Source organism: Oculina patagonica, chromosome 4, assembly GCF_052425735.1.
Source record: "Oculina patagonica isolate OP01 chromosome 4, crgOcupat, whole genome shotgun sequence".
NCBI lineage: Eukaryota > Metazoa > Cnidaria > Anthozoa > Scleractinia > Oculinidae > Oculina > Oculina patagonica.
In genome coordinates, this window is record NC_135761.1 from 19385489 (window position 1) to 19407933 (window position 22445).

The following is a 22445-nucleotide window of genomic DNA, read 5'->3' on the forward strand; positions in this document are numbered from 1 at the left end:
GATCATTGCATGGCATGATTTAACCAAGTTTTGCTTTAGATTTGACATACCAGACATGCTTGCAAGCTTGAATTTTTTTTTTTTTTTCAATATGCTAATTGCATATTGGCTCATTAAGCAAATTAGTTTTCAAGACATTTTATGAGTGGGTATGTATTTCCTCTCTGAGGAAGTTATTTTATTATTATTGGTCATGCAAAGGGGAAACTGTTTTTAGAAGGAGAGCTTTAAGTTAAACGTTGTGCCTGAAATGGGTTCTGAATTTATCTAAGTGCCACTACAGACCAAACTGCAATTTCGCAATGCTTTGGGTAGTCAAAGTTATGAAAATTAACTGTCGATACAGTTAGCCACTATTTTAATCTAAGAAACAGGGAATTCTATTGATGAAAAAGTATGCTTATTGGAAGGGCTTACTTAAAAAAATGTCTGAAAGGGGTCCTATGTTTAACGGAACTCTGATTGTTGTACACTGTCAAAAAAAATCACGTGCCATTTGGATCAAAACTCAAATTCCACTTGTGCATAAAAATTTGCATTGAGGAGGGGGCTCAGCTAAAAGCAAACACAATTCACCATTTATTTCTGGTTATCCCTAATTTTATTTTGCTTGAAATTTTAAGGGTTTTTATTGTTACTTTTTTACAAGTGGACATAAATTTCTACCTTACTATTACAATACATATGAAAACTACATGCTGCCATACAATTACACATGTAATCGCACTTACAAAATTACAACACTTTATACAAAAAAAGGCAAAATAAAACGTGAAAAATACAAGGGGTTTAAGAAACAACGATAAAAATTTGGTTTAAACGAGAAGACAGGTTTAAAATGTCCCCCTTTTTTGTAATGTGTAATGTCATCTACTCATCTAATACAAATATCATATTGTGCAATTTGCATTTATAGATAAACCATAATTACACGTTCAAATTGCATTTTTTTGGCAACGAAAGGCTGAGCCCGACAAAACCTAAACCTAAATAAACTCAGACTCCATTACATACTCCAGGCGTTTTCGGCTTTCAGGAGAAACTAATACACTTGGCTTTGTGTTCTGTTAATGTCAACATGATAGGAAAATTTTCTGTCCTAAGTTTTCTGTAGCATGGTCGGAGCAATGCTAGTCATGCTACACAAGATCAAAGCTGTTGTACATGCCATTTTTCATCGATACATTAACGAGGCTGTTTATATCTAAAACCTTATCCCAAACACAAAGCCAATAATGTAACACACATAAAAATACTTGAAGGTCTCGCACAGTATCGTTAGTATAACATCATCATTTTTATATTTCTGTAGCTCGGATGAGACTGGGCCTTTTCCGGCCCGGTTACTGTTACGTGGGACCCTATTTTTAATGTACTTTTGTACAATATGATCGGCTTTCTCATTAATAACCACAGACTTCAAGTATTCCTGCGTTTTCCTCTCAGAGTAAAGGCATATACTAATTGCAGTTATTTGTAGGCGAAAGGAAAACGGCAGTTTCAATAAGTAAATAAGGAAAACAAGTGTCACGCATAAATAGGCTTTAAACAATGTTTCACAGATGGTTTCTCTTACAGGCATTATTTCTTCACATGCCAAATCGAAAAGTTCTTTTGGAATTCTTTTCATCGTTTCTAAGGCACAGCCCTTCTCGGGGAAGACCCATTGCATGTTTAATTCTGTGTCAGGATTTCTGTGTGCAAGGGAATCATGTTTTTCAAGTAGTTTCACCGCAAGATCCTTATATTTCCGAGTGAAAGATCTATAGTCACTCCACAAGTAAAAAGACGCAAGAACACAACATAAGACAAATGGAAGGTTTTCCTCGAAAAGCGAAAATGCTACGGCAAATTGAGGGAATATAATGATACCAACAGCTGCAGACCTCAACACTAATACTACTGCAATTAATGAAAAGGGGAACATGCAGGTGTCGAGAAGGACTACAACCAAGCGAACAGCAAACAGTAAACGATGGTGAAGAAAGTTAATATTCACAATCTTCCATAACTCGCTGGTAGTTGCATAAAAGCATAAAAGACCTGCTGGACATGATAACCCTAAAAGAAGCACCGTTAATAAACCTGTGAGTAAAATAATCAACAATCCCAATAAAATGATAGCCAATAATTGGATAATAAACCAAACAAACTTATAAAAAAATAAAAGTGAAATAACAAAAGATGGACATGTACGAATACAATATTTAACGTTTTTAAGCATAAATAACCAGGACATAGTCCACATCCTTATCAAGATCTTACAAATAAAGCGCATATGATTTAACATACGTTCTGGAAGTTCCCGTTGTGTACAAGTGATTGATTTCTTGTTAGTAACACAGAATTGTGCATGATCAGATATTTGAATTATAAAATGGAAGATGAAAGCTTGAATAAAATAGCAGCCACAACAAACCATCATGAATGGCCGAAGTAAAATCGTTGTTTCTTTTACACTTGTTTCCTGAGACAGCGCATTCTGGAACAGAAGGTATTCAACATACATTGCAGGGACCAAAAATAGTATGGGCAGCAAAATAACACGCATAATGAACTTCCTTGTCCTGTGCCAAAAAGTGTTTTCCGTGGAGAAGAAACAGTTTCCTATCAGCCTTCGAAAACCCACAGGGCTGGGGCCTTCTACAATTATTTGACGAACTCCTTGACGTGTGACTTCTGAAGCGGAGAAGAGACAAATAATCGCCGGGCTGTAGAGAGTGAAAATAAATACAAGCACAAAAATGATGGTCTCTGCCCATTCAGAAGGATCCCCGGCATATTCACTGACCATAATGCATCTTTGTATATTATTTTTGTCTGTTTTCGTATCGCAAAGATTGCCCAGCGAGTTCAGAGTCGAACGAATCACTTTTTCGTAATAATCACGCGGATAACGTTTACTGAGACGTGTCTGATCATGAGTTCTGCTTACTCGACGCAAGGTACATTCAACTTTCACCTCCAGCTCTGAAAACGGTGCAGACCTAGAAATGGTGAAAATGTGTGCAAAGCGTTACTAGCAAACTGACTGGGGACATTGTTATTTGCTAGCCAGATTTTCCAGTATGTGTCGCCAAATCTGCTCAGCTCTTGTGACTCATTTAAGCACAAACGGTCCACTCTCTTCTCATAAGAAAACCGAAGACTAATAAGTATTTTTCCTTCGATAAAAGCCAAGTTTATGGTATTTCTAAGATAAACGTCTTCACAATCCCAGCCACAATTAAATGCCTGCTCACTGGACTCAGCAGCCGTCGTACTGTTGCGATACGACGAAAGAATTCTCTCCTTGACGGCTGCAGCCTCTGATACTTGCCATAGCGACGCCAGGAAGAGAGCGAAGCGTAACTGCAAAGGGCAACGCATTTTCATTCCACAGTTTAAAACATTACTGGATCACTCCGCAGCAAAAGTGGTCTTTGAGATGGAACAGCAATTCAGCTTCTGCTGAGTAATGTTTACAACGTATGCAAATGTTTGGCTTTTGTTGCGGTTACATGTACCGCGTGATTAAAGTCAAGTGTTTTTCTGAAAGCGGAATTTTTAATGTCGACAGGAATACTGCTAGATACATGTATTTCGAGAACACGGCAATTGCTGAAGGATGAAAGTCACTTTCCTGACAGAAACTTAATGTCTTTTTTGTTGGTGCAAGCATGATTTACAAAGATTGAGGCCCGGCCCGTCCACACTTGTCCTGGAATAAATTTGAAAACGCATGTTCCCGATTCGCGCGTTTGGCCTTTCAATTACCGAACTGAAACAGTGAATTCCACCACCCCAAAACGGAGCTTTCAAATACAGTCTCTAGAAAGGAGAAATTTGAAAACACCAGTTATAGGTAGTGTAGTGTGGGCAGCCGAAATGGGGCTTTTCAAAACACTGACGTCAAACGGCCATTGTTTGCGCATGCTCTTCCATTTATAAGCAATTATTGGCGTTGTTATATTTGTTCGGCGTTGTTTAATAACTACTATGTCTCGTTTGCGGGCTGAAAGGAATTTCGAATTCCTTGATTTTGCACACTCTTGAGGCATTCATCTAGCCGGCGTCGAGGCAGAGGTAACGTTTTAGAATTAATCTGGATCGATTTACTCTTTCAAAGAGAATTGCAACTTATAAACACTGACTAAATATTGTTTTCGTCAATTGCTGTTATCACTTGACTGACATGATCACTGAACCATCCAACATTAAACAAGACAAAAATGTTCAAATTGTGGTTTTCATCTGTCGTCATTACAATTCCGTAAAATCTTAGCTTTTATTCCTGCAAAGCACATTTGATTATCTAGACATAAAAAGATTATAAAATCTATATCCTAACTCGGAAATCAGATGAATGTGTTTCAAATTGTCACAAAAACGGATAATTATTTTATGTAATATCATGGAAGTGAAAGCGAATGAGGCACTGTTTACACGGACGCGGTTTTATTTGTAACCACATCGCTTTCGATGCGGTTATTTACACCTTTCGTTTACACGGCGCCGACCGAGACCGTTATTGAAACCGGATCGTTTTGAAAACGCCGTCAAAAGTGGAGCGTTTTGAATACGTTTTTTTTTTTAACTTTTTTTTCCTGGTACGTATGTGACATGCAACATAACTGAAATTAACCACTACACTGAGAGCTGCACAATAAGCTAAAGTTTAGGGGGTACACTGTATATATACGGCGATACACACGTTTTAATCTTTTTTTTTTCATGTTTTAAAGCCATTTCTTTCAAGGCTACAACTTTTTTTCTTATTTTTTGATGTGTTTTATGAACTGTAATGATCAGTACCTTTCAAATTAATGGTGTATCATACATGGAGATCGGGTTAATATTTATTGATTGAGGAAAATAGACCAGTCGCCTTGGGGCTTAAGGGTTAAACCATTGACTTCAAATTTGCCTACAAAGTGTAATTATTGCAAGCAAAAACTAGTTCTTTTCTGGTCGTGTCAGGGCAAAAGTCAAGGAATGTTCTTCTTCACTGGTGGCAATTACTAAACAATTATTTTTTCGCTTTAAGCAAAGAATCATGGGTTCAGCCGTTCCACCTCCCCTCCCCCCTGTTTTTGGAAAGAGGGCTCTTTACCTGAGATGTCTGAATTTATCTATTTTTTTTTTTTTTATTGCAAAACACACACAGAACGTTCTTACAAGGTGACATGTTCGCTACTAATTACTTACTATACAAGGCTTTACGCATTACTTACTATACAAAGCTTACTCTACTTACAGTACAATACACTGCTTACACTACCTACATGACAATTAAATTTTTACAACACACTACTTACAATACAATACTCAATTTCTTAAAATTAATATTTATACTTATAACAGCGCAATACAATTTATCTCTTAATACATTGCAAAACTACAACTACTTTTGTATTAAAGATAATGAAAATAAAAATGGTAACTTATAAAAACTAAATCAAATTGCGCCATTTTTATCTTACCGACATTTCAAAAAATTTTAACTGTTTCTTCATATGAGAGGGGTGAGGGCGTGAAGGAAACCTCAGAGGACAGAGCTAATATATTGTGACGACTAGGGAGGGTGAAGATAAAGAGATTAGTTTTTATTCATTTATTTTTTTCTTCTTAAAAGGCCCAGCATCCCACTTTTTTTGTTTGTATCTGTTTTGAAAATCTATTTTAGGATCTTTCAAAAAAGTGTCTGGCAGGAATTTGAGAGCTCATCCTAAGGCGAAGAGATTTCTTGTAGTGTTCTGAAATATTTAGATATTTAGCAGTTCGTTAAGGAGTTCAAGGAGGTTTGGAGGAAGAAGAGATTTTTTTTGCAGAAGATTGGCAAGTTCCTTTTTTCTGCTAATTGATGGCAGCTTTAAGCTTTTAAAAAATTGTGCAGAGGAGTGTAGAGATAAGGGGATATGAGATAGACGAGAGGAAAATTTTAAGACTAATTTTTTGTATTCAATAGGATAAGAATATTGAGCCACATTTTTAATATAGTGATAGTTGATAATTTACTAATAATCGAAATTTATTTTTTTTAATTGCCGCCAAAAAACCCTAAATATCGAGGGGCCGATATAAGTAGGAAAGATTAAAGGCAAAAGACTCTTCAGGACTATTTTGCCATTAATGTGAGTCTGATATTTCCAGCAGCTTAAGACAGTTTACTTTTCTAATTTTTCTTGTAGTTCAAAGCCGCGGTTTTTTCGCGTATGAAAGCCAAACACCAAGAGCTTTTATTTTTTTTTGGCCACTTAAAGTTTCTTCCAGGAAGTGATATTCTGAATTTATCTAAGTGCCACTACAGACCAAACTGCAATTTCTCAATGCAATTGGGTGGTCAAAGTTCTGAAAATAAACTGTCGATACAGTTACCCACTATTTTAATCCAAGGAACAAGGAATTCTGTTGATGAAAAAGTATGCTAATTGGAAGGGCTTACTTAAAAATTTGTCTGAAAGGGGTCCAATGTTTAATTGTTAATTTTGTACACTGTGGAAACAAATCAACTGCCATTTGGATCAAAACTCAAATTCCATAATAATGTGCAAAAAAATTTGCATTGAAGAGGGAGCCCAACTAAAAGCAAACACAATTAACCATTTATTAAGTACTGGTTATCCTTAATTTTAATTTTGCTTGATATTTTTAAGGGTTTCTATTGCTACCTTTTACAAGTGGAACAAATTGCTAACTCACTATTAGAATAAATACGAAAATACATGCTGACATGCATTTACACATATAATTGTACTTACAAAGTTACAATACTATATACAAAAAAGGGCAAAATAAAACGTGGAAAATAAAAGGGGTTTAAGAAACAACGATAAAAATTTGAGAACACGTTTAAACGAGAACTTTTGTAATGTGTAATGTCATCTAGTTATCTAGGCCATATGTTTTGTCTAGACTATTTGAACCTTTGCTACAAAAACTCTTCATGAAATTCATGATGGTTCCATATTGTTCAATTAGCATTTATAGATAAACAATTTTGCCACTAAGTATCAGGTGATTTATGAAAACATCATTTTCACTTTCGCTTAACTTTCCTTATAAAATAGTTTCTAGTGCTCCAGTTTTCCAGTCAAGTGAGAAAAAACAGCAGGTACTAGTTACGATGAATAAGTTACAAAATCATTTTGCCGCAGCTATCAAGGACAGGTCAAAACCATAATTCCACGTTCAAATTGGAATTTTTTGGCAACGAAAGGCTGAGCCTGACAAAACCTAAACCTAAATAAACTGAGACTCCACTCCATACTCCAGGCGTTCTCGGCTTTCAGGAGAAACTAATACACTTGGCTTTGTGTTCTATTAATGTCAACATTATTGGAAAATTTTGTCTTAAGTTTTCTGTAGTATGGTCGGTGCAATGTTACTAAAGGAGGCTTGTTTAATATATCCCAATCTGAAATTGTTGTATATAACTTGAAAAATATCAGTTTTTTTTAATATATGTAGAAATGATATAGAGTGATTTCATTTAACCCGTGGAACAATATTTAACTGTTAGTTCGTAATAGTCAAAACTAAACAAATGAAAACAATGGAATTAGTGTCTAGTAGTCTCTAAAAGTGTAATAACTATTTCACGGGTTTAGTAAGTCACTCTAATGTAAAATAGAAATATAAATATAAAAACAAAGAGATAACGGGTAGTATTATCTTCAGTATTACAGGTACACCATCATTTTTATATTTCTGTGGCTGGGATGAGACCGGGCCTTTTCCAGTCCGTTTACTGTGAGGTAAAACCCTTTTTTCAATGTACTCTTGTACAATATGATCGACTTTCTCATCAATACCCACAGACATCAAGCCTTCCTGTCTGTTGTAAAGGTACATGAAGATCTTAGGAAACAAGGCAACCACAAACATAACAACAGTTATTGTTAGATTAGAGGAAAACAGCAGCATTGCTATTGAGTTAATGAGGAAAACAAATGTCACACTTAAAAAGGCTTTAAGCAATGTTTCGTAGATGGTTTCTCTAACAGGCAATATTTCTTTACATGCCAAGTCGAAAAGTTCTTTTGGAATTCGTTTCATATTTTCTAAGGTACAGCCCTTTTCGGGGAAGACCCATTGCTTGTTTAATTCTGTGTCAGCATTTCTGCGAGCAAGGAAATCATGTTTTTCAAGTAGTTTCACCGCAAGATCCTTATATTTCTGAGTGAAAGATCTATAGGCACTCCACAAGTACAAAGTCACTAGAACACAACATAAGACAGATGGAAGGTTTTCCTGGAAAAGCAAAAATGCTACGGCAAAGTGAGGGAATATAATGATACCAACAGCTGTAGACTTCAACACAATTACTACTGCAATTATTGAAAAGGGGAACATGCAGGTGTCGAGAAGCACTACAACGAAGCGAACAGCAAACAGTAAACGAGGGTGAAGAAAGTTAATATTCACAGTCTTCCATAACTCGTTGGAAGTTGCATAAAGGCATAAAGGCCCTGCTGGACACGAATAACCATAAAATAAGCACCGTTAAGATACCAGTGAGTAAAATAATCAAAATCCCAATCCCAATAAAATAATAGCCAATGAATGGATAATAAACCGAACAAACTTATAAAAAAATAAATGTGAGATAACAAAAGATGGACATTTTCGAATACAAAATTTAACGTTTTTAAGTATTAATATCCAGGCGATAGTCCACGTCCCTATAAAGATCTCAAAAATATAGCGAAGACTATTTAACATAAGTTCTGGAAGTTCCCGTTGTGTACAGATGATTGATTTCTTGTTGGTGACACAGAAATGTGTATGAACAGATATTTGAATAACAAAATGGAAGATGAAAGTTTGAATAAAATAGCAGCCATAAAAAAACATCATGAATGGCCGAAGTAACACCGTTGTTTCTTTTACACTTGTTTGCTGAGTCAGCGCATTCTGGAAGAGAAGATATTCAACATACAATGCAGGGACCAAAAATAGCATGGGCAGCAGAATAACACGCATAATGAACTTCCTTGTCCTGTGCCAAAAAGTACTTTCCGTGGAGAAGAAACTGTTTCCTATTAGCCTTCGAAAACCCAAAAGACTGGGGCCTTCTACAGTTATTTGACGAACTCCTTGACGTGTGACTTCTGAAGCGGAGAAGAGACAAATAATGACTGGGCTATAAAGAGTGAAGATAAATAGGGAAGCAGGAAAATGATGGCCTCTGCCCATTCAGAAGGATCCCCGGCATATTGACTGACCATAATGCATCTTTGTATATTTCTTTCGTCTTTATTCGTATTGCAAAGATTGCCCAGCGAGGCCACAGTCGAACGAATCGTCTTTTCGGAATAATCACGCGGATAACGTTTCCTAAGACGTGACTGACGGTACTGCCAATTACTCGACGCAAGGTACATTCAGCTTTAAATTCCAGCTCTGAAAACGGTGCGTACCTAGAAATGGTGAGAATGTGTGCAAAGCGTTACTAGCATACTGACTGGGGACATTGTTTTTTGCCACCCAGATTTTCCAGTATGTGTCGCCAAATCTGCTCAGCTCTTGTGACTCATTTTGGCACAAACGGTCCACTCTCTTCTCATAAGAAAACCGAACACGAATAAGTATATTTCCTTTGATAGAAGCCAGACTTAGTATGCTATCTCTTAGATCCGATATTGATACCACACGTTCGCAATACCAGCCACAATTAAATTCCTGTTCACTGGACTCGGCAGCCGTCGTACTGTTGAGATACGACGTGGATAAAAGAATCTTCTCCTTGATGGCTGCAGCCTCTGATACTTGCCATAGCGATGCTAGAAAGAGAGCGAAGAGTAACTGCAGAGAACAATGCATTTTCATTTCACAGTTTCACTTTGCAGCAAAAGCGATCTTTGAGATCGATATAGCAGCAATTAAGTTTCTGCTGAGTAATGTTTACAACGTATGCAAATGTTTGCCTTTTGTTGCGGTTACATGTACCGCGTGAGTAAACTCAAGTGTTTTTCTGAACTTCGGCGAAATGCTTGAATGTCGACAGGAATACTTACTGAATACATGTATTTCAATAACACGGCAATTGCTGAAGGTCTGCGTTAATTTTTCCAATGGAAACAAATGTCCTTTTTGTTGGTGCAAACATGATTTACAAAGATTGAGGCCCCGCCCACACTAATTCCGGAATAAATTTGTAAACGCATGTTCTATTCTAGCGTTTGAATGGCTTATCGTCCGCACTGAAACAATATACTCTCTACCTCCCTAAAACGGAACTTTTAAATACGATCTCTAGAAAGGAAATTTTTTAAAAAACACCATCTAGGTGGTCTAGTGTAGGCAGCCGAAGTGGGGCTTTTCAAACACGAACTGACGTCAAACGGCCATTGTTTGCGCATGCTCTACAATTTATTGGCGTCAGTAAACTACCAAGTCTCGTTTGTTGCCTGAGGGGAATTTTGAAATCCTTGATTTTGCAATCTCTTGTGGCATTCAATTCATCTAGTGTCGAGGCAGAGTTGACGTTTTCAAGTTAATCTGGATCGAGTTACTTTGTCAAAGTGTACTAGAACTCATATATATATATTTTTTAGTATATAGGTGTTATCACTTGACTGACATAATCACTGAACCATCCAACATTAAACAAGACAAAAGTGTTCAAATTGTGGTTTTCATCTGTCGTCATAACAATTCCGTAAAATCTTAGCTTTTAATCCTGCAAAGCTTTTCACATTATTCCAGACATAAAAAAACATAAATCTGTTTATTATTTATTATACGGTACAAGCGGGTTTTCGGGATTATAAATTTTTCGCGTTTTTTTTTTGTAAAAAGGGGGGGGGAAAAAAAAAAAAAAAGCAAAAAATAATTTTTTATAAAATAAAAAAAAAAAATTTTGGGTTTTTAAAATATATAAACTGCAGTGCTATAGTGAATGGTAGCAAATCTATAAAAATGGTATCACACATAAATAAAAATAATATCCCCACGTGTGATATCATTTTTGACCAATCAGCTCACAGAATTTGCCATGTTTCAATGCTCAACGAGCAAAAGTTAATCAATATTAAGTCGAAACATCTTCGGATCTTCCTCGGCAATCTTCAGAAATCTTCGGAAATTTTCAAAAAATTCGGAAAAAAAGTTTGGAAACTTTCGTACGACCTTCGAACAACATTTTTTAAAAAAATCTTCGGAAATCTTCGAAAATTCGTGAAAAACATTGCAATTAGTAAGTTTATATAATAAACAGAATAATACATAGTTGCTTTGAGATATGAAATTTATCTTCTCGTGTTCAAAACCGATATCTCGCTATCGATTTAAACACTCGAAGATAAATTTCATATCTCCGCGCAATCATGTATTATCCTCTATATGCTAACTCTGATATCAAAAGCAGATGCAGATGAACGTGTTTATAAAATAATTGTCACAAAAACGGATAATTATTTAAGGAATTTTAAGCTTAAGACCTACGACGTGAAAGCGAATGGCGCACTGTTTACACGGACCCAGTTACATTTGTTACCGCATCACTTTTGATGCGGTTTAGTTTACACCGCGCCGATCAATCAACTTCAATCAACTTTATTATTAAAAGAGGGTAACGGCAAACAGTAAAAACTACTGACAAACAAGCGGCCCTCGGATTACAAATTACAACTACATAATATATACAATTTAAAATTTGAATTAAAATACAGAAATTTCTAAAAATAGGGATTAAGAATTAAAAAACTGTAAAATGATGAATGTCCTTAAGGCTAGATGCGTAAAAATCAATTAGGCCATTTTTAAAACAATGTAGACTCTCACTTTTCTTTAAGAAATTGGGAAGAGTGTTCCAAAGTCTAGTTGCTCTCACGCTAAATGATCGCCCTCCTTCGGTTTTTCGTTTGAAACGGGGGCAGGCCAAGTTGACAGAGCCATATCGACTATTTCTTTCATTTATTTCAGAGTTTGGCACTAAAAGTTCGTTCATATAGGATGGGCTTTGGCCATTAATACGTTTGTACACTTGTGTTAAGATGTTTATTTTAACCTCGAGATGAACCGGAAGCCAATTTAAAATCTTGAAAAGTGCAACGCTGTTCGCTCGTGTGTCGGCGTCAAGGATAACGCGCGCAGCGCGTTTCTGGAGGCGAAGAATCCTCTGAGCGATCGAGACCGCTATTTAAACCGGGTCGTTTTGAAAACGCTCCACTTTTGATGGCGTTTTCAAAACGACCCGGTTTAAATAGCGGTCTCGATCGGCGCGGTGTAAACAAAAGGCGTAACCGCATCAAAAGTGCGGTCGTGTAAACCGCATCGATTTGGCGCGAAATTGACTGGCTCGCGAAGAGTTAACATGGTGAGCCTACCATGGTGCAGCGCTTGCCTATCAATCTCGTTCAAAAACGATTAGATCGATAGGTCGCTAAGTGGGAGGCGCTGGGTGGCATACCAGTTGGCGTGCTGGACTCCAGATCGGGTGGTCCGGTTTGAGCCCTGCTGCGGGGTCCTATTGTTGTTGTTTTTTGGGAAACACATTTTACTTTTCACCGTGCATCTGCACCAAGGTGTATAAATGGGTACTGTGTTGACGAAGTAAAAAGGCTAGGAGTAAACTCGCAATGGACTAGCATCCCATCTAATCGCTTCATGCTTTAGAAACGATAGATGGCCACTAGACTTAAACGTGGAATTTCTTACTTTTTGCCGTAAGGTCTGTCAAGAAGGATAGAACTAGTCAAACTGTTTCTACCTAAATTCTAAAAGGAAAGGTGGATAAAATGTAACTGCGTGTCAAGAGTACAAGTTCGTTTTCGAATGCTTTTCCGGTTCTGTTTTACAAACTGAAAATTTCTTTATTTTCCTCGCCAAAATATCTTCTTACAAAGATAATCATTCAAATGCGACTGCGGGCCATGTTTTTACCGTTAGTGTTAAAATACCGGTCAAAGCTTTTAAAACTGTTTCGTGTTGTAAATTAAAGCCAAAACATTATGTGTTTAGTGTTATTAAGATACCCCCATTCAGACCCTTCTTTTTTGAGAACCTATTAAATGCGAAAAGCTTAGGAAAAAGAGTGGACTAAATTCAAGCAAATACTGCTAGCAAAAACACGATAGAAATATTAAAAAGTAAACCTGGGTGAACACAAATTTCAACTCTCGCATGGTGAAGTTTCAACATGATTTAATCAGACTCATTTTACAACTCAATCTGTTATTAAAGTAACTGTATCATCTACAAAGTGACAACTATGTAATGGTCTTCCAAAAGAGTTCATGATTCATCTTCAAAGATGGAATAATCTGCTGCTGCGATTGGAATCTTGTCACTGCAAATAAAAATAAGCATATTGATGAACAAAATGCATAGTGATCCAAAATTAAGGTAGTGATGTACGCGACATCCTCTCTTGTCCCCAGGCGTCCTTCTCCTTGGTCGTGCACGGTTCGCTTGGTGTTGTGGGACTGACGTGCACGGTTCGCTTGGCGTTGAGGGCCTGATGCAAACGGGAAAACATCAACCCCCGCACTCCCTGTTTTCCCGCCTTACCGCCTTAACCGTCCGGCCGACGCGCCTGTGGGCGAGGCAGCTCTCTTGCATTGTTTTTAGTTTTAAAGGAGATTTTTGAAGAAATTTTCAAAACAGTTTTCTGATGTACATGTAGAAACTATTTTGCAATTGAAGGAAATTAACCCCAAATTAATACTTTTCTGAGGTTAAAAAAACACACCAAAGAAATAATAGTGAAGCAAAACGGAACAGGATAAATACAAACGAGGTAGATTTTAAAAAAATGACCATTTTTTCATGGAGCCCAACTCCATCAGAAAGACAATTCATTGCTCAGTTAGTTTGCAATCCTTTCCAATTCAGTTTATACAATCTCAACCATTCTACATATATCTTGTTCCTTTGTAGAAGCAAAGGACATCTCTAAGCAATTTACTGGATTGTTATCGCCACATGTATACAAACTCTACAAGAATTGACGGTACAATGCAGTGCGCGATCGATTAAATCCTTTTCGAACAATTGTCTGGAATTTACTCTTCGTTTCAAACCATTCTTCAGTGACATGTTATCAGAAGGAATTAAGATATTATATGACACGAATGTTTTATTTAACAATTATTCTACGTGCGCGCATTGGATATGAGTTAATTGGCTATAACTATCTTATATCTAACAAGCGCGAGTGGAATAATTGTCCGTTTTATTAAAAACACCCGAAGAATTGCAGTATTTGAGTTTTCCGGATGCTCTCGTTAACGCGTATCGGCTACCATATTTGTGGCCCATGGTATAAGAGCTAATTAAATACCATTCCCTGTTAACCAATCAAAACTCAGGAATTGCAATATACCATTGCTAGTTTTTAACAACTACCTGTATAATTGTTTGTTTTTGCGGCCTTTCTTTTTGTTTCGATTTTTGCCCTTGTTCTTGTTTTTATTGTCTTCGTTTTTGGCTTTAATGTCCACTGCATTTCCTCGGCAGCACCGCAGTCCGTTCGCGCAGTTCAACTGGGCATCAAGGCAGCTTATTTGGGAAGCGCATGTTCCAAGCTGTAAGCCAGCAATTCCGCAAGCATCTCCCTCGGCACCCTGCCCTGTTCAAACAATATCAACACACAAAATCTCCTTATTAGTAGTCTTCTTAAATTTCCCATAGCATCAGTGGGAAGAATTTGCTTAAAAATCAAATTAATCTTTTTTTGCATTGCTAATCAGTGATTTACTCAATTCTCAAGATCTGTGTGACTGATAGTGAACTGATCTTATAAGAAGAATTACTGGTCACTCTTTTATAAATAGCGTTTTGTTGTTGTTGTTGTTGTTGTTTTTTTTTTTTTTTTTTTTTTTGTTTTGTTTTTTTTTACAACGGGTCCTTCAGCATACTTGTTTTGGCCAAATTAAAAGATGAGTCCATTTGCGCTTCTTAGTGCATGCTAATAACTTAAATCGAGTAACATTTAACAGAAATTCAAACAACGTCGACTGAAAGCAAGAGTGGTCAAATTGAGTAACTGCTACAAATACAAGAAAAACTCATGCTGAGTTTTGAACGAGATCTGGAACGCGTAAAAAATCAATACCATATCCTAATGCTATGTAAAGGTTTCTTCTGACTTCTGTAGCTAGTCAGCACCCACCTTCAGTCTTGATAATCAGCAACGCAACCATAGAGATGCAAATTAGGAGTTTAAGAGAGGACGCCATTATTTTCCAAAGGTTTCTATTAAAAGTAAAAAAAGTAACATTTTTAAAAGACACTGTAAATGATGATTTACATGGTTTTTACCCTTTGCATGTTCTTCTCAAAAACTGTAAACAACATGTAAATATTTGAAGTAAAACACTGTAAAAAGCATGTAAAAACATTAACACCTGATGCTTATAAAAAAAAGTACTGATTCAGTATATTTAACTAAAATTATACCCCTCGTTTTAAGTTTTTACTCATATAGCTCCGATCGATTTTAAAAGAAAGAATTAAATTTAAGCATACAATTGTGGTACAACGTGCATAAAAGTGTCGAGACACCTGTATTAATAATCAATTCCCTGTTTCAACTTTGTCCTGGCTCCCTCAGAAGAACAAGAGGTTTTATTTCTTATATTACATAACAGGAGATCAAGGGCGGCTTAGAGAACTGGAAAATAAGTAAAGGCTATATAACGACACAGAAAAGCGATTCAGTGTTTTCTTAAGCGCCGTTAACGAATAAATGAGAAACGACATTAGTCCTTCGGAAAAAAATGGACTGAACAAAGGTCTTTGTTTCTAAAAAACAAGCAGGATCAAGATTATCATATTGCGTTCTTTGTCTCAGTTCACTGCGAGGGAAACCTATTAAAATAATTACGCACCAACAAACCAACGTACATAAAATAAGCAATCAATGTAAAATACCATAAATTGATTTGAAAATTAAGGCACAGGAATTAAATTTGACCGTAATTAAGCCGCGTGCACGTGATTCACGCGCCAAAAATTACATACCCACTGGCGATAACCCAATTAATATCGAGCTCCACAAACAAAAAAAGAAGGCCAATCTCTTGCAGAGTTACATTCAATAAATCCCAATTGCAAAATTCTTGGTGCCAAGCAACTTAGAAGAATCAAAATCACTTACTAATTTGTAGTAGTTCGCTTTCGCTGGCGAAACAGCGCAAAACAACGGACAAAGATGTCTACGAAATAAAACCTTTTTCTGCCGGATAAAGACCTGTTTTCGTGAACCATTTTTTCACTATATATATTAGCAGTGACATATTTAACAACTGGCAAGAAACAAATCATTCAGTTGCCAAATCACAAATCATGACGTAGTTTTTGCATCGGTTTTATTTTTTTAAACATTCTCATCACTCATCTAGTTGAAGATGTACTGAAATTGAACAAGAAAAAAAATAACTTTGTTCACTAAGGGTTATTGCTGAGAGAAAATGTATCAGACGAACACAGTGCAAAAAAAGATTTAAGGCAAATAAAACAAGCAAAAAAAAAAAAACTCCCAGTAGTGCAATTTTAAGTGAATTTCTCAGTGGGTGGCACAATTAAGTACAAACGACCAGACTTGTTTAAATTCGTAAAAGTTATCCCGAAGAGAGAGATAGAATCAAGTATTTAGATATATGCTGGATAACACAGCCATTATCAACTATTTACAGATCTTGAGGCAAATGAATCGCTAGTCTTTAACTTACGTTTGGAGTTGATGGTCAAGATCTTCTGCAACGTACGTCTTCACTGCGTTACAAGGCTTGCTTGATCCGATCTTAATTTGTTCTTAGATGCTCTTATCCTTTTATTGTGTCCCAGTAATTTATTCAACCACTTTCTAAGACCATTATTTGAGAATAACGAGTCATTCAATAGAATACTTTGCTAATCTTGTGATGTTGAATAAAAAAAACCAATATCAACTCATGGCACAAGGTATTACTTAATTCTAGGCAAATATTCGCGACAAGGTCATACTTAAGGTTGAGATTAAACGGTTTTCCTTAAGTAAGATGTAATTAAGAACGCAATTCGTTTTTGCTGAACAGTGATTATTTCCTAATTAGCTTTCTTTGTTGAGCTCAGTTTAAAGGTTCTTTTTAAGCACAAAAATTACGCTACGTTTAATAAGTATTTGTTTTTTTTAATAATAACTCGATTACGAAACGTTCTATTAAAAACGCCTTTTTTATTTACAATTTGCACACATTGTTATAGCGAGAAAAAAGATCTTAATTTAATCTTAAGTCTCTCGTATGTTAATGTGTGTGTCGGTTATTGCATATGTACGTTTTACTTTCCAGAAGTACTAAGCGCAGTTTTCTAAGGGCATATTTAATTGCAGGAACGCGTATAGCGGAAAGCGAGACGACGTATTTATTTGCGTCGTATTACTGGTTGCGTGTATAGGGTAAGCGATTAATTAATGACGAGACATGGCGAACTAAATGGCATTATTGTTCTCGGTATGATTGTTTTCGTTTTTTGGCCTTGATAAATAGCCCCAAACGAGAGACTGATTGCCGAGCTATTGTTGACAAAAGAACCGCATTTGTGCTAAAGAAGTATAAGGGCTAGCAATTTTTCCCCTTGATTGACCTTGAGCGCATTCCATTTGTTTGGAGAAATCGGTGAACAATCAAACGGGACGGACCTTGCCACTGGAAAATGTTTGGAAAAAAATGGGGTACCCTCAGAGGTATTTCGTTTTTCTCGTTTCTTACCGGATTAATTCTTGGAATATTATTGTTTTGCTTTTTCGCACTATTATCCCGCTCCTTGATGAAATGCGCGGTTGTTCTGGTGGAAAATTAAGGTCATTCCATCGTAATATATAGAACTGACAATAGATTTACGCTCAAACTTTGTCTACTGGTTGTTTATCCTAAGAGAACTTTATTTTTTGAAATAAAAAGAGGGGTCCCGGTATTCGTTTAGGAGCAGGAATTCCTTGAATATACCCTATAGCAATCATCGCTAGAAATCGCGGACATTGAAGTCGGCGAATTTTGATGCATCTTACATTAACCGCTCGCGAAACTTGGTAATAGCCGCTGATTCGAAAGCCTGACTTTGGGCTCATATACATCTACGATTGCACACAAAAATGCAGCCTACACAGAGTAATATTTTGTGAAGTAGGAAAACCACTGGTCATAAATATTGCCTGATAATAAAAAGGGAGCAAAAGATCTTTCAAACGATGGCTTTTGCGGCAAAATTGGAGCAAAGACGGCTGAAATATTGTAGCTCAAAGACAGCGGATTTTGGGTTTTCAATGTGAACTGCCGCCGTGTGTTTACAGTATGCGATTTTTTGTGGTTTTCTTACGGCAAAGATACAAATGAAATCTAATCGGAAGGAGATGTAAATCATTTGGTGAGTTAGATTCATGTATAGTTTTATCAAATCTGCTTTCACATTTTTTCGATCACATTCAGTTTGCCGATAATCCCCGTTAATAAACTTTAAGTTTTCGGTTTTCGCCATACATTTCTCCTCTACGCCTTATAATTTTGGTCTCAAAAACTGTTCGAAGAAAACGTTCATGAATACAAATGAAATTCGAAGTCTGCACTTCAATTCTTGTACAATGTGGTTCTTAATACATCAATCTATTGTGTTCCGCTTTCACATTTTTACATTTGTTAATTTGTCAAGAAATATTTAATAAAACATTTCATTCTCCATACATTTTCTTTGTAATTCTTGCGTTCGCTTCTACTGTCAATGTACCGCAGGACATACTATTCGCGGACTCGGAGGTCCGCGATTTCTGGAGATGTGTACTATCGCGAGTACTGGCTAAGTCCACATTCAGTTAATTATTTATTTTTCTACAATAGAAATTTGTTCATATTCATTTTATAGAAAGAAGGTGATGGCTAGACTCAGAAAAAAAAATAAAAAAATGATAGGTCCCGGTACTTGTTTACCAGAAAACGACGATTCATCTCGCTTGCGAGCAAAGCCGTATAGAAAAACCCGCCATTTTCTTAATGTACGCGCCCTAATCACGCGTAAGATTTAATATGCGCCGTACGGGATGCGCAAAGCAATACTTAGGAATTCAATGGAACGGTCCTTTCCACTGGAAAGTATTTAACGGTACACACTCCTATTGTACCATTGTGCTCGTTAAAAAATTGTATCTTTCCATTTGCCGGAAAATTCTCACTGGTTTTCTACACAAAAGAAAAGCGCCCAATTAGTTAAAAAAAATGACCGCACAATTTGAATAAAGTGAATCTAAAGCAAATATGCGCTAAGAAAAAATACTTCGAATACGGTAACCAAAACACTTAACTGAAAAAAGGACTTTGTCTTCTGAAAACGTCACAAGAAGATAACAAGATGCCAAGAAAATCAATTGATTTTGTGTGTTTTGTCACGGTTCACTACGAGAGAAATCTATTAATCCATGTAATGAGCATGTCAATTGCAATGTTATAAATAGATTATGCGAAAATTTACGCGCGCGCAAAATTTTGGTGTTAGATTTGCATTTGAAATTCATATCGCGCGGTGACTCTACTCACTGAGCCGAGGATACGTATTTCACGCGCCAAAAATTACAGACCCTCTTTGGCGATAACGAGATGAATGCAGGTTAATATCGAGCCCCACAAATAAACACATGGCAAATCTATTACAAAATTTTGGATTCAATGAATACTAATTAAAAATTCTTGACGTCAAGCTACTTAGAAGAACCAAAATCACTGACTCAAATTTATGTACCGTAATGATTCGATTTAGCGCCCTCCTTCCAATTGCAATAAGCGCCCCCATTCTTATAAGCGCCCATATTCTAATAAGACCAATATTATTACAGCGCCTTCAGAGTACGTATCAAACGTGGTTCATCTATTTTGGTTGTTTCTCAAAAAATTAAATAAGCGCCCTCTCTCGAATAAGCACCCTTCCTTGAGTTGCCAAAAGTAAATAAAGACCTCTAACCTAAAGAGGAATTTGGGTGGGAAAAATGGGGTTTTTAAGGGGGTTTATAAAAAAAATATTTTAAAATAAATAAGCGCCCGGGTGCTAAATCGAATCATTACGGTAATCACACTCGGTTGTCTGCCGCCAAAACAACGGGCAAAGGTGTCTAACGGAATAATACCTTTTTCTGCCGGACAAAAATGTGCCATCATAAGCCATATGTTTAGAGTCTTAGCAATAAATGAGTGATTTAGTTGACAATTCAAAATATGTAATTTCTGTAATGGTTGATTTTTTTCAAATTCTCATCACCCATTTACTTAAAGTTGTACTGAAATTGTTCAAGGAGAAAAATTATTTTGATCTCACTCGTAATCGAAGAGTTACTGCTGAGAGAAATTTATCAGGGAACGCGATTCCAAGAAATATTTATAACTAATAAAACGTGAAATCCAGCAGTGTGATTTCAAGTGAGCTTCTCAGTGGGTGGCACAATTAAGCACAAATGACTCAAATGGGTTTCGCAAATTTACCAGGAAGAGCGAAATAATAGAATCAAGTAGTTCGGAAATATATTAGAAACATAGCCGATATTTTAACATTACAAAATAAATCGTAAATCTTGAACTTACGTTTGGAGTTGTTCGAGACCCTCAACAATGTATGTCTTCACTGTATAGCAGAGCCTGCTTGATGCAAAATAAATTTGATCTAAGTTTCTCTGGTCCTTTTATTGTGTCCTTATAATTTATACAACCACTCTTGCGTGATATCAAGTCCCGCCAATTGTTTCCGCATAATTATTTGTTTTTAATCCGTTGAGTCACAAAGTTTGCGCGCATTACAATAATAGACCCTTCCACGGTTTTTTTCTCCACTTTTGGCACCGACTAATTAGCGAAAATCCATTGACAGTCTTGAAAAGGGCACCTTACAGTGACCAATCTTGCCACATTTGACATTTATGTCAAAACAAGTACTGTATAGCTCCCCAAAGTCACAAAATTTTATAGCCGTTTGTGTGGTGGGGAGTACAATCTTGCCCCCCCCCCCCCCCCCCTCCCCACCAATGCAAGCGTCTGTAAAATTTTGCAACCTTGCGGACCTATATCTTTATATCTTTCCGGCACTGAAATCACTCTAAAACTTGGCAAATTTGCTGAATCCAACGCGTTCTTTCCAGCAGTGTCGATGAGTTTTCGCCAACTGGTCCACGTCTAAAGTTGAAAAAACCGTGGAAGGGTCTATCATTACTCGACTATGCAAATCTTACTTGCCACTAAAATCCCGGGTAAAATATTCTTAATTGCGCGATATGAAAAGCAAGAACAAAGCATGCTTCGCTAACCGGCGAGTCCGCAGGACCTTCGTAAACTTACGCAAGGGTGTGCGCTTTCTAAAAGTCCCACTCTATTTCACACCAAAATACGCGATTTTCCTTGTACCTTATTTCAGGCCTGACGCAAATCTCGATATCCCATTTTATACCAGACCCTTCTCAGGAACTGCGTCGGTTTGCGTAAACCGCTAAGACAGAGCCTTTTGCCGACGTTATTAGATCGTACTTATTCGTAGTAAAGTTTAATAATAACAACCACGAAATAATTTTTTTTGGTTCTTTTTGAAAATTCCCTACATTTCAGACCACGGTGGTCAAAATCTATACCGCATTTCAGGAGGCTCGGAAACGTACCCTTAAAGCGCCGCACATACTTATATAGCTTGAATAAAGGACTCTCCCCGGCCCGGCGCGAAACAAGTCAGTTCATCCGATTCACGTGTTGTTTGGATACTGGCTACTGATATAGTAAATACGCCGGCAGAAAAATAAACGAGGCATCCCGAGAAAGAAATGTAGGAAAGAGGCACTATAAAACTTAGGCCCAGGGGCGGATCCAGAATTTTTCTTAGAAGAGGATGCACTACTAAGGAATGGCGTAATTGACTTTTTTTGCAGAATACCAGTTGTTTTAGAAAGCCGCATGTCATCTCAGTGGGGGGGAGGGTGCGCACAGGTCCCTGCCCCCTAGATTCGCCAGACCCTAGATCCGCCTCTGAGACTAAAACGATCAAACATCTGATGATATAGATGCACCAACTAATTGGTAAAACATGGCTTGCCACAAAAAATCGTCAATTGAAAAGTTTCATTTTAGTTTAGAACAAATCTTTTGTTATATATTAAGCATTTTGTACGTGATTTTGCTTGCACTTTTTTCAGCCGGAGCCGGCTTAAACATCGTCGATACGGGTTACAGGTATTTATGGTGGGTTTGTTATTTTACAAGAGCAAACGTTAATCCTTAATTTTAGTGCCACGTAGTTAGAAACTTTCTTTCTTGACGTACATCACAATTGATAAGACCTTTGAGAGCTTATGAAAATAAAAGCCACATATTTTGTCTTGGCAAAAACACTGAGCGAGCACGTGGGGTTTTATGGCTTTAAAGCAACTTGTTGATGACATCTGTAATGCCCTGTAAAGTCCAACTGTGAAATTAGAAAAGTTTCAATTTAACACTAGTGTTAGAAGAAACAGAACTAGCATA

At 36.8% G+C, this 22445-nt stretch overlaps 1 protein-coding gene across 1 annotated transcript; it reads right to left on the bottom strand.

Moving 5' to 3' along the window:
- Window positions 1-13111: 13111 nt before the first annotated feature.
- Window positions 13112-20616, bottom strand: LOC144651972 (uncharacterized). The gene is made up of 5 exons (XM_078512055.1): window positions 20529-20616; window positions 16325-16339; window positions 15098-15183; window positions 14332-14554; window positions 13112-13273 (listed from the first exon to the last, which is right to left on the bottom strand). Exons 3-5 carry the CDS (start codon window positions 15162-15164, stop codon window positions 13219-13221), a joined length of 345 nt encoding a protein of 114 aa, XP_078368181.1. The 5' UTR covers window positions 15165-15183; window positions 16325-16339; window positions 20529-20616; the 3' UTR covers window positions 13112-13218.
- Between the last annotated feature and the right edge of the window lie 1829 nt (window positions 20617-22445).